Genomic DNA, 12734 nt, shown 5'->3' with positions numbered 1-12734 from the left:
TACTAACGTCATAAAAGCTATCTATTGTGAAAAATTCAGCTCTCTAGGTCCAACGGTTTGGGCTGGGCGTTGATTTAAGTGAGTCAGTTAGTCAGGACTTTTACGTTTATATATATATAGATAGATTATAACATTTTCACTACTTGGTCTAACAAATTAGAAGAAAACGTCCAATTGGAAGTAGATGGAAGGTAATAATCTAATAATTAAGAAAACACAGTTGTTACTTCAATGCTTGTATTCAAATCCATGATTTTTTTTAAATTTGACAATATAAAATTCTACTTTTGTCATCGTACGGATAGCCAAAAGTCTAGTATCACATACTTGGTACTTATATATAGGTACATATCTTAAAGGAGGTCCGTCCCTAATGACGGCCATGTTTTACATACAATACCGGTGACCGATATTAGGAGATCCTTGACTTTAGGCACATCATACGTATTGAATAATGGATTTATTCATCGCAGCCCCAGTAACAATATCAATTATACATAGTTGCATTAGTATGATGGTCTAGTAAAAAGACGAACTTAATAAGCAATACAAGTAGAACAATACAGTATTCCACAGCCGATATAGCACATAGAAAAATAGAAGGTCTGTACACCAACATCGTGAATAGTCGCTTTAGGGAGATTAATTAAGTTACATATATTACCTCAAGACAAAAAGCTAAGTTAATGGCTCCCTGGCGCACTGTGTGCTGAAATTCGGCTCTCATTGACATAGAAACTAAAGTTGTTATTTATTTTATTTTATTGAAATAGGTTCTGCCCAGCATTGTTATGGTAACTTTTGAATTTGGGACGATTTGGCAATTGGCACAAAGTGTCGAGTTATGATTTTTAGTTCCAGCCAAGGGCCTGACACTCTTTGATAGAGAAAGATAGTCTTATTGCGATTCCTATAAGAGGAAAGAGAAAATACTAAAATAGTGCCATGCTTTGTCCTTATCACCGACCGGGTGGCATCATAGGTAGGAGGCGATGGCGAAATACCGAAACTTATAAGAGTGGAAGAGAGAAAATCCTATGCTGCCCAAATTTTATATGAATATTCTTTCTCTTACCCCCGGTCGCTCGGTGGCGCGTCTATAACTACTTATATTATACTATGTCTATGGTTCCAGCTCTATACATTTTTATAAAATCATAACAACTTTTTTTAAACCAAATCGTTTGTAATTCATAGTTTAGCATTACAATGATAGGCAAAACCCATTTCAATAAAAAACTTTAAAATATCAATTTTGGTTTTACCACTTTTCCATAAAAAAAAACAATTAATGTTTTTTTTTTAAACGCACCCGCGACAGAAATATGTAGTATGCCAAAAAATCACAAATAATTCGTAGGATAACTATCTGCGCGGTTTGTTTTGCAATTACGAAATCTATTTTCGATTACAATGAATTACAAGAAGATGAATAGTAAGACAGTAGTTATAGTTGGAATACGCCCGTATGATATTTTGATAAGTATAAATGCGAGGAAATTATAAATTTATAACAACAACTTCCTGGGTAATAAGAGTAAACTCAATAAAATACCTTTATAGATAGGTACAGTCAGCTGCAGAGAAAAGTGGAAGCACAAATTTATTACGATCCGGTTCCATTACTTACACTCAATTAACATTCACATTTTCCCAGTCTAAAATTTTCACGGGTTTGTTTGCGTATTTTCATCTACATGTTTATCAATCCAGCGACAATTTGATTGCCATTAAACAATTTCGGATTTCACTTTAGTTAAACTATCGGTATTTTATGCACTACTTACACTGCCATACCGACAGATCTTATAATTTTAAACGTAGTACTAGCTTTATACTACTAGCTTTCCTGCAATTCCTAATTTTTACTTGTACTAGGTTTCAGTAGTTTCCTGCTGCCGACATTGCAGAGAAATAAGACTTGCCATATTGTTGGTTGTAACAAGATCTCTAATTGCTTCCTTATGGCAGTACAGCGAGCCGTTGACTCATATTTTTAAGAAAAGACACCACTAATGCTTCAAAATAAGGCTGTAAGTGCCAAACTTTGGTGGGGTGGAGTAGTTTACCCTACTTATATTAACAATACATGTTGTAAAAATTGTAAAACCTAACAAAGAATTAAATTTAATAATTTAGACATTCTGCAAATATGCCACGCCTAATAATCGTATCATATAAAGCGTTTTTACAGGTCAGCATTTTTTATACAAATAATAGAATATCAATTGCATATAGACTATCTAATATTTACATAAGTAATGTAATAATACTAACTTAAAATATTTGTCGTAGTTAGTCTCATAATTTTACACTTTACTACATTATTTAATACAATACCTAACCCATTTATTCATAAAACTTTACAAGCCTCAATTAGCTAATATGTGTTTTATACCTTTTTAAAAATACATAAGTCAAAATGACAGATAGACAAATGATTATTAGCTAATTGTGTCTTGTACCGCGTTTATGAATAACTTCGTTAAGTTTTTCTTTTTCTTAAAGACTATTATATTATTTACGGATCATGTAAATAAAAATGCAACTAAACTATTCTTATTAAATAAAATACGAGATTAGACTTCAGAATCGTAAACGCAATGCTGTTAACTTTTATATGCGAGTTGTCTCTAAGAGTCGTTGTGACAATGTTCATGTATTTCTGATAGATGCATTTTTATCATATATCGTGTCATGTTAGAGAAAAAAAAATTCAATACGTATTGAACTTAAAACTAAAATTTTGAGAAACGATCTACGCTATACAGCATGTAAATTGTAAGAGAGCTCGCGAATCTAGAAAAACAAAGTCATATCAAGATATTTTACTTGTATGAATGTGTAATTTCTGTCCATCATAGTAATATAGGTACTACATATTCAATTTCATGTACATTACACATTTTTTTATGTATCTTTTGCTTGACTATATTGCTTGGCACGAAGTATATTGCTCAAAATCCGACTGATACATGAAGATTGACGACTGAAGATTTTCCTTCTTCTCGATCATAAATAAACAGTTTTATGGCTGTGTCTACGACGGATGTGGTGGATATAATGTTCTTAAACCCAATAATAGAATAAGCATTTAGATAAAACTTAAGTAACGATCATGGTATAACTGTACAGGTATTGCGTTTGCGCCACATATAAACACCTTTTTATTAAGTATCTATTCTGACCTCCTTGTCGGGTATTCAAATATATACGGCAAGGCAATAAAAGAAGTGGGACACATGTCAATAAGAAAATTCACCAAAAACAATCGCGATACTGCATGCAAATAACAAGAATATTAATAAAGCCATAAGGGATCCCAAAGGGGCCCCTGACTATCAGTCCGCCGGACAATATCGGCATGTCAGTTGTTCGGAACTGTCAATTTTTTGTTCTAACTGACAGGCCGATATCATCCGACGGACTGAGCCAGTGGGCCCTTTTAGTGCCGCCGTTCAGTGGACGCTTCACAAGGAGTAAAGCTTCAGAACCAGTGAAATTATATTGTGTTAAGTTTTTCCCCATGTTTTAGAACGAATTATAGAACAATCTTACTCATTACTACAATATAATACAGTCGATGGTCTGTAACTAAATTAATTTCATTTGGTTACTCTTTAGTTTTGGTACATCGTACCAAATTCATCACAGTTACATGTTTAGAGAGGAGGTACGAGTTATAGTCTGTTCCTGCGAGTATACTAGTAATAGGAGATAACCTGATGAAGATGATGCTATGTATCATCATCTACATCTTACAAGACTTAAACGGAATTCAAATTCTAAAGTTCATTATTTATACTAGTGATATGACTAGGTAACAAACACTTGTCTTCGGAGATTTCCCTTATCATTATCAGTTAAACAGTGCGCGGCCTACACTAAGGTCACGACTTTTACAAATCAGCTAAACTTACAGTGGCACAGACAAAGAATCACATTCTATTCAATATTTTGGCAAGAGAGACTCCAATTGGCTCGTGTCTTTAACAAAATGTGGCCACTCGCGCAGTATTTCGACGAGCTTCTTTCCGGGGCTCTCCCACGCCGTCAGTTGACTATGGGCAAACAGTTTGTAGTCTTTGGCGATTTTACCAGAAGCGACGCCTAGGTGGATGAGTTTCTTGCAGGCATCGAGCTGTTTCTGAGGCGGGGCCTCCTGGGAGAAGGTGCCTATGAAGGCGATGCCGATACTGTACTTGTTGTAGCCGAGCGTGTGGGCGCCCTCGAAGTCCCAGCCGCGGCCGCAGTAGGCGGAGCCGTCGCCGCCGACGAGGAAGTTGTAGCCGATGTCGTACCACCCGCGCGACCCGATGTGGTACTCCTGCACAAGCCGCACGTTGTACACGCAGCTGCTCTGAAATATCAACAATTACAACTTCATTCCCTCTACAAAAACTATACTAATCAATATAAATATCTACCTACATCTGAATATGTTACTAAACTTTTAACTGAATAACCAAATTAAAACAAAGAATTATCCATATTTACCTAAATATGAAATATTATTTATGTTTGGCTGGCCCTTAGTGTTTTTTTTGTTATTCCCGTTAATTTCAAGGGTGCATGCCTGAGCTTAAATCAAGTAACTTTCTCAAATACACCGGTATTCTAATTACCTCCATTTCGAACATAATCAATATTTTATAATTTTCTGATAAGGCCCCTACGAGCGTGTACACTTGGCTTAGGGCCTGTTTACATATTGACTATAGTGTTCAGTATGAGTTCATACATATGCTACTAAACTTAAGTACTATCTCGGACGATCGATGTTTGAAATGACATTGATATGTCACTGTTTTCAATTGTTTGGTTGAGTTAAATGTAATGCTCGTTTTAATAAGACTAACACGTTTTGTTTAAATACTCTAACATTATTGTAATATATTTACTTCTTATATCTAATTATAAATGTATAACATTGTCATAGCATTTATTGTGTATCACGTCACGGTACTCATGTCACACAGTTACGCGTCGCGCTGTGCCAGCAAAACGCGCGCCTGTGCGATATCCGCTCCCAAATATATATCAGATCCCAAAAGAGAGATCATTGTAATGTTTAATTTTTTTATTTTTTTTTCCTTAAGGAGGGAAGTAATATAGGAACAGTTTGGCTATGTCAGCTCATATCCAGGTACGCGTGCACCGCAATATGAGCAGACTAGCCAAAAAGTTATAACTGTAGAAACTATCCGCGGGACGCCAGTCTCGCCCGAACCGTTGTACTATTAACGTGTTTATTTCAATATAAGAATTCAATATAAAATACGTATTATTTCGCACCAACGTAGGTCACCGTAACCGCTTATAATAGAAGTACCAATAGAATATACTTCTAAAACTTTTATAAAACAAAAAAATATATATATTTTTTGAAAATTAACTATGCCATTTAGTTGATTTAGTTTTCTTTAACGTACTTAACCATACCCTTAACCATACCAGGTACAAATTGCACTTACGCCGACGTAACATCGTCCTATGCGTATATATGTCAAGGCAACGAGTCTACAGACCACGCAACGATCGCGCTATTTTTATCATACTTTACCGGCCGCAGTAAGTAGAAAACTTATTTATGGAATCTTGGCTAACGCGTTTAATAAACAGCAAAAATTTACAGTAAACAGCTATGTATAGTTAACATATTTAGACTAAAACCACCAAACCAAACTAAAAATAGCGAAGTCGACACGTACTGTACGCGTATGTAAAGAAGCTATTTTAATTTAGGCTGATCCCGCTGACGCAACTGCCGTTACAAATAAAAAGCAATGCCCGATTAATATAAGTAATAAATACCTGGTTGTAACAAAAGTTGGTAGCCGTGTGAGTAATAACGACCCACGGAGCTGGCAGCCGTAGCTTATCCAGAGGCCCTGTTTCCGGCTGAGCCAACCACTCCATCCGCGACACGATCCTCAAATGATTAGGAGCTATCAGCAGATCTCCTGGCGCGCCTGCTGGAACATTTAGTCGTGTTATTGCAAAACAGCAATGTGTCCAGCGAACGCTGCTAGGAACACTACACGTTATGCTACAATTATGGGGTTTAGAGCCATTGTAAAAACAATGGCTCTAAACCTAACCCGTCATCGCCAAGTAGGTACAGACGGGAAGGAACACCTATATCTGTCCCAGTTCCACGTTATCGAGGTGGGTACAGATGGTATTATACCGTTATTTTCAAATCAATCCGATCAAACAAGAAGCAAGTTTCATTAAAACATGAAATTTGTGGTGATTTGGAAAACAGATAAAAGTCCAAAATCTGCATCTGAGTTTACTGAGTTTGTTTGTGATATGTAAGTAGGTGTCAAAATTTTAATTCATTTGCAGAAACCTTAACTGTAAATATGTATATAGTACACCATTTATATAAGTGGAACCCGTGCATGCGTTTAGTGACGTGTTTTGTAGTTACAAGCCTGGCAAAGTTAGGTACTAACACGCAACTGAAAAGCAAATTAACATACCAATTTATCACTACATAGTATAAAACAAAGTCGCTTCCTGCTGTCTCTCTGTCCTATGTATGCTTAGATCTTTAAAACTACGCAACGGATTTTGATGCAGTTTTTATGGATAGAGTTATTCGAGAGGAAGGTTTATATGTATAATACATCAGCATTGCACCCGACCCGTGCGAAGCCGGGGCGGGTCGCTAGTCTAATAATAATATGGAGCAATTGTTATCAAAATGAATGAAGTACCCATAATTTACCTCACCTGACCCTACTTATGGAACAACGCGTCAAAAGTACATAATACCTCGAATACTTTTCCAAATAGAGAGATCTCTTCAGTTAGCGTTCAAAAGTATCTGCAACAGTTTAATTGTTCTATCCATACTAATCCATACTAATATTATAAATGCGAAAGTCTGTCTGTGTGTTCCCTCTTCACGCTTAAACCGCTGAATCGATTTAGATGAAATTTGGCATAGAGATAGGTTGAGTCCCTGAGAAGGACATAGGATAGTTTTTATCCCGAAAATCATCCCTTAAGAAAGTAAAAAGCGGGGTGGAATTGAGATAATTAATGAAGTGCCTGCTAATTTGTGTGCATAATATGCTGAAATTGAATGATTGCTATGAGAATTTTCCCAGGCGCTATACTTACTTTAGCTGCTGTTACTAAGTCCACGCAGACGAAGTCGCGGGCAAAAGCTAGTACCTATATAGAGGCGTGTCTCTTTATGTTAAGCTATAAGAAAATCACTACGTCTTATAAAACAAAGTCCCCCGCCGCATCTGTCTGTTTGTATGTTCGCGATAAACTCAAAAACTACTGAATGGATTTTCATGCGGTCTTCACCTATCAATATCAATAGATTGATTCTCGAGCAAGGTTTAGGTATATAATTTGTTAAGGTTTACCCGTGCGAAGCCGGGGCGGGTCGTTAGTGGTATATAATTTTGACGGCTACTTTAGATGCTCACTGTACCTACCTAAACAATCGACGTAAAACATTTAACGTTGTTGATGGTTGATGGTATAGACACGGAAGTGTAGCTTAACCGAATCTACAATTACTTCTAATAAATATATGTATATAGATGTAGATGTCTAGGTACAGGTATATATGTACCTGCATGATGAAATATTAAAACAATCTAGGTGCCAATATTGGCTTGCGGCTCATACCGTCAGGTAAGCCACAGAAAATAACTACGCGGGCAGTATTCTAAATTAGTTTACAAAAAGAAGGTACTCGACTTGGCAAAATCATGTTGAACATATACAATTTTATTTCTGCTGCTTCCAATAATGATAGGAACGAACTGCATTGTGTGGTGGTGTACCATCGAGTTGCGCTAGTTCTGGGGGCCGCCAAATCGAGCATGCATTATTTCAATATGTCAAAATTGACAAATGAAAGTGACGCAGCAACGCAACTCAATAATTAACACGAAGAGTTATACATACAACAAAATAAAATTTTCCCCTCACTAGCTCGGAAAGCCGTCTTTTATCCTTTAAAACAAGCGGGGAAAAACGCATTTTATCCACTAGTGGGGAAAGTAATTTGACCTTGAATGGAGCGTGTTTAAGTAGCTTGACAGATAACAAAACGTAAAACGCTCATAATAATGGTTTGTTCGTTATTAATTATCATTAAATAAATGGTTTGAGAATCTAATAAAAAATACCAAATTTAGCTTTATTTAATAATTTTATGTCATAAACCTTAAAATTCCATAAGAAACGTTAGATTTTTTATAGTGATGTTAAATATAATTCTGAACGCACAATTTGAGTCGATGCAATTTCAAAACGCATCGTTGACATTTCATACGTCAGAACAGAAATGTCAACATTGTCAACAAAATTTTTACTTAATAACACTTCTCACCGACTTACGTAAAAATCAGAATTTCCAATATTTTCTGTTATAATATCGTACAAAAATAAGTGATTCCACTGATGAAGATGATCTAACGCCTGTGGATGTTGCACTTTCCTCGCTATAGTGAGGGGAAAAGTTTTGTGTTACACACGGGTGCAAATGTATTTTACTTCTCGTGTGTTGAAACACTCGCTACGCTCAGGATTCTATTTTAGAACCACTCGCTTCGCTCGTGGTTCAACTATAGAATCCTTTCGCTTACTCGTGTTTCAATTCCACACTCGCGGGTAAAATACTACTTTGCACCCTTGTATAACAAATAACTATATCTTGGCATTAACATTTTCACCGGCACGACAATGAAGTACTTAAGTGTCATCAAAAATTGCACGTAGGCAACCCGTATAACATATCACGGCGTGTGGGGCACGAAATGTATACTGACTTTATATCAAGTAAACGGTGGCGAAAAGGTTAAAAAGTTTAAGGCTGGTTGTGCTCAGCCCGATTAGTTGTATTTTTTATTATATTGTATATCGAGAGAACTGTATGTACTAGTGTAACTACGAATCACGACATACATACAATTAGCGAGGCGTCCATCTCCATAGAACACATTTTCCATCGGCTTGCCAATTTTGAATCAACTTAAATTTTAACCACGTATTTCTAAGAACAAAAGAAGGAAAATATGTTATATGAGTTTAGGTTAATTTCGCCAAAAATCATTTTTTTTTTTGTTTACTTTTCCGATTTTTTTCATGTAATTTGTACATAGACCAGTTAGCCCTTTGAGTAAACTACTCATAGGGCTAACTGAGGGCTAATTGGGTGGATCAAGTATTTGTTGTTGTTATTCTATGCCGTCAGCAACGGGAACAGCCGTAGCACAGGTTAAACTTTCACAGATGTCAGATACGAAAGAAAAAGTGAACTGGAGGGCCCAGGGCTGGAAACGAACCAGCGCCTTCACATTCACGGCAGACGCCTTCTAGGCCACCCGAGTCACGGCGGTACGGGTCAAACGTTCTCGAGTACAAATAATACATATATATATGCAATCTCCTTTGGCTAACCCTAAGTAAAGCAGTACGGTTCATACCTCCTCTCCGAATCAATTCAGGTAATTCCGAAATAGCGAGAGAGATGTCACTGCCATCAATACTGGAGGCCTTGATCACCTTTTGTTGAACTTGGTTTGTTTCCGTTTATAATTTTTATACTAGTGTTTCTACTTAAAATAACACAAATCATAATATTTGTATACAATAATTTGATTTGGTCATAATAATAGTAGCACAGTTTGTTAGAAGAACTCACGTCCGAAAATATCGATACGAAAAACGTGCCATAAATATGTCTACACGACCTTATTGATAAAAGGTAGTATACATATTTTTGCACTGTACGTATCGATATTTTCAGACGTGACCGTACCTCAATATATTAACACGATGGGTAGATGGCCTATAATGGTAATGAGAGTTATAAGACTTATAAGCATAACTACTACAAAAATGTTTGCTTAATTTAAATGACTTAAAACCGGGGTTTAAAGTGTGACGTAGGAGAATATAACGATGGCAACAAGTCACAAGAAAAAGTTGATTCACCCAATTGTAGCAACGCAGCTTAGCTTGAATTTTGTTAAACCGGCCATAGTCAATTACCTATATCTTTTGGTTTCTTTTTAGCGGTCCTATTCACTGCATGCCACCTTAGGAATCTAAACGAAAACCGCAAATTCATGGTTAGTAGACAGTACGATAGCCACGCCGAAATGAGTGGTGTCACAACAATCGCGACCAGTCTAAGTTCTGATGAGTATTCATGACATGAGCCCGCCACCAGTCTGCCTGAAATAAATGTAAGTGTCACCGACAAGGTAAATAACATCCAGCAAAAATAAACATACACCTTGAGTAAGTAAGTGTTGGAAAACTTATAAATGTATTAACACAAAAAAAATTGATATCAAGTTAAATTGTCACATTTTTTTATATGTATATAAAATTGTGTCACATTTAAACAATTAATATATATTTTGTGCTATGTCTAACGGAGGAAGTTAAGATATTTCCGTTTTTTTACTACTTTAAATAATCTATTGTGATTTGTTTATGGACATGGTATTTGTTACTTTCATATAGAAAAATTTTGTTCATTCAATAAAACTTTAATGATAATGATTGACAGGCGAAATATAGCAAATTCTAATGGGTTTCCATACACGGTGGCTAAAAAATAAGTGCATTCCAGTTGCCAGGGAGGTTTTGGGATTATTCTGAGCAACTTTTACTATGGGACCAACCCCGAAATCGCTACAAATTTTTTAGCTGTTTTATACAGTTTGGCTGGTCCATTTTTCTATGGGAGGGTACATTTTTTCCCCGATTTCGTGGTTGGTCCCATAGTAAATGTTGCTCAGTATAATCCCAAAACCTCCCTGGCAACGGGAATGCACTTATTTTTTAGCCACCCTGTATATGAACAAGTCTTAATAAGCCAAGTATTTTATCCAAAAGGTGACTTTAGTGTTTTTGATAGATATCCCATAATTTAAAAAGCAAATTTTTAGGATATTAATGTTTTGAACAAGGCAACAAGGCCAGCATCCCTTAACAAATATTTTTCATCCAATACCCACACCAGCTTGATAGATTATGTCTTATATTTTGTTGTCGTAAAGTTGCTTAATGTATTCAAATTTAATTTGGCATTGTACATTTTAAATGTGTAATATTATAATTTATAATTCATGTTGGGAATAGTGCGAAAGTGTTTTTATAAAATCTGTAAGAAAATTATTCATAGATCTTACTTGAGTGCTCATGAAAAGGTCCATTTGACCCTTTAGGTATGCCAAACACTATGGCACAACTGATTAGTACCACTAAGGCAGTTAAAGCTATTGTCAGTTTGTGCCATGTCTTGAGAACAAATTTTTGAGAATCTGCAATGAAAATACATAAATAATGTTATAACAGACAATTTTATGAACTAATAAATAATAAATAAACCAATAAAAATTATAGTCTCGGATTCTGCCTTAACAACATAATCCCAGGGAATGGCACGTGCCATTTTTTACATAACTTACTACTAAGTAGTACTAAGTACCGACTCAAAGGGGAAACAAGGCCTTATTGGTATTAGTCCAGTTTCCTCCACACAATTTAAATCTAGTTGATAGTTTAACTACCTATGCAGGGCTCGGAACCCATTTTTTTGAAAAACCCAAAATAGCCCAATATTTTTAATAATTTTATGCGCTTTACGTAGGACTGAATCATGTATTTAGGTAACAACTTCGTATTATTAGATTGTCCCATTAAAAATGAAATAATAAACCAAAGAACGAAAAATAATGCAACAATAACAGGTATTTTTTGTATGAAGAAAAAACTGGTTCCAAGCCTTGTAGCTATGTCTCTCAAAAACTCATTGATAGGATCCAGTTTGAATTCACTACCTTCAGGTTCAGGGCGAGTTGCTGTAAGGCATTGAAAGCTACGCAAGTTATAAAAAATGGAATAAATAAACTTACCATTGTCAATATCAGGATCTTTCTGGCTTTTATGTGGTGGTGAAACATTCTCATCACCGGTTCTATCGTATGAGACATTTTCAATGCCAGATTTATTATGAATAATTTGCTTTATGACAACGGGACCTTGGAAATATGTATTGTTTCCAAACTGGACGTTCTCTGAGTTGCTTACGGTAACAGAGCCGAACACAGGCGGCACGTTAGGCCTAGAGATGGCAGAGACCGCATTAGACACCGTCTGTTCTGGCCCATCCTCACTGTCCGAAGTATCTTCGACTATCTCCAGGCCATTGATCTCTTCCACGACACTTACATCGAGGTGTTTATTCTCATCGCAAAAGTTTACTGTATCATTATGAATAGCCATTATGCCATATATAATTACTGATCCCCATTCATTGTTGATTTTTAATCCAATCACTAAAAATTACTTCCTAACAAACATTTCTGATAATGTTATAAGTTCACATTGTTTCGCTAAGAGAAGACATCTTGTTTGACAACATACCTAATAGATAATTAATAGGTATATGTTCTAAAAGGTAATTAATTATTGGCTATAAAATTTGAATATACATTGTAATAAGATCTTACTAGGTAAAAATATATAACTCCACGTAACGAAATTACTTCACTTCTTAATATAAAGCTTTGTATAATCTTCACTTCTTAATATATTTTGTGAAACTTTTTTCCTGACAGTGACAGTGACACCATCCTGAGGGAACCACTAATACTCAGCCAAATAATGCTCAACCCAAGAATGTACAGCCCAATAATTGGCGTCCATGATGTACGTCTATTATTGGGTCGTGTATTATT

At 35.8% G+C, this 12734-nt stretch overlaps 1 protein-coding gene across 4 annotated transcripts; it reads right to left on the bottom strand.

Moving 5' to 3' along the window:
• Positions 1 to 240: 240 nt before the first annotated feature.
• On the bottom strand, positions 241 to 12593 carry LOC134754352 (peptidoglycan-recognition protein LE-like). Of its 4 annotated transcripts, none has more exons than XM_063690640.1 (5): positions 11910 to 12593; positions 11184 to 11315; positions 10033 to 10218; positions 5815 to 5975; positions 241 to 4360 (listed from the first exon to the last, which is right to left on the bottom strand). In XM_063690640.1, the coding sequence occupies exons 1-5, from the start codon at positions 12277 to 12279 to the stop codon at positions 3950 to 3952; spliced, it is 1260 nt and encodes a 419-aa protein (XP_063546710.1). In that variant the 5' UTR covers positions 12280 to 12593; the 3' UTR covers positions 241 to 3949. The 4 variants fall into 4 exon arrangements, with proteins under 4 accessions (XP_063546710.1, XP_063546711.1, XP_063546712.1 ...); XM_063690641.1 differs by having other exon boundaries at positions 5815 to 5972; XM_063690642.1 differs by lacking the exon at positions 10033 to 10218 and having other exon boundaries at positions 11910 to 12591.
• Positions 12594 to 12734: the final 141 nt, after the last annotated feature.

Source organism: Cydia strobilella, chromosome Z, assembly GCF_947568885.1.
Source record: "Cydia strobilella chromosome Z, ilCydStro3.1, whole genome shotgun sequence".
NCBI classification, from domain to species: Eukaryota; Metazoa; Arthropoda; class Insecta; order Lepidoptera; family Tortricidae; genus Cydia; species Cydia strobilella.
This window is presented reverse-complemented; position numbering and strand designations above follow the sequence as displayed.

Coding starts and splice junctions, on each gene's coding strand:
- LOC134754352 (XM_063690640.1), bottom strand. CDS start 12,279: ATGGCTATTCATAATGATACAGTAAACTTTTGCGATGAGAATAAACAC. Junction 11,316..11,909: donor AGATCCTGATATTGACAATG/GTAAGTTTATTT, acceptor TTTTCATTGCAG/ATTCTCAAAAATTTGTTCTC. Junction 5,976..10,032: donor AAAGAAACCAAAAGATATAG/GTAATTGACTAT, acceptor TAAATGTTCCAG/CAGGCGCGCCAGGAGATCTG.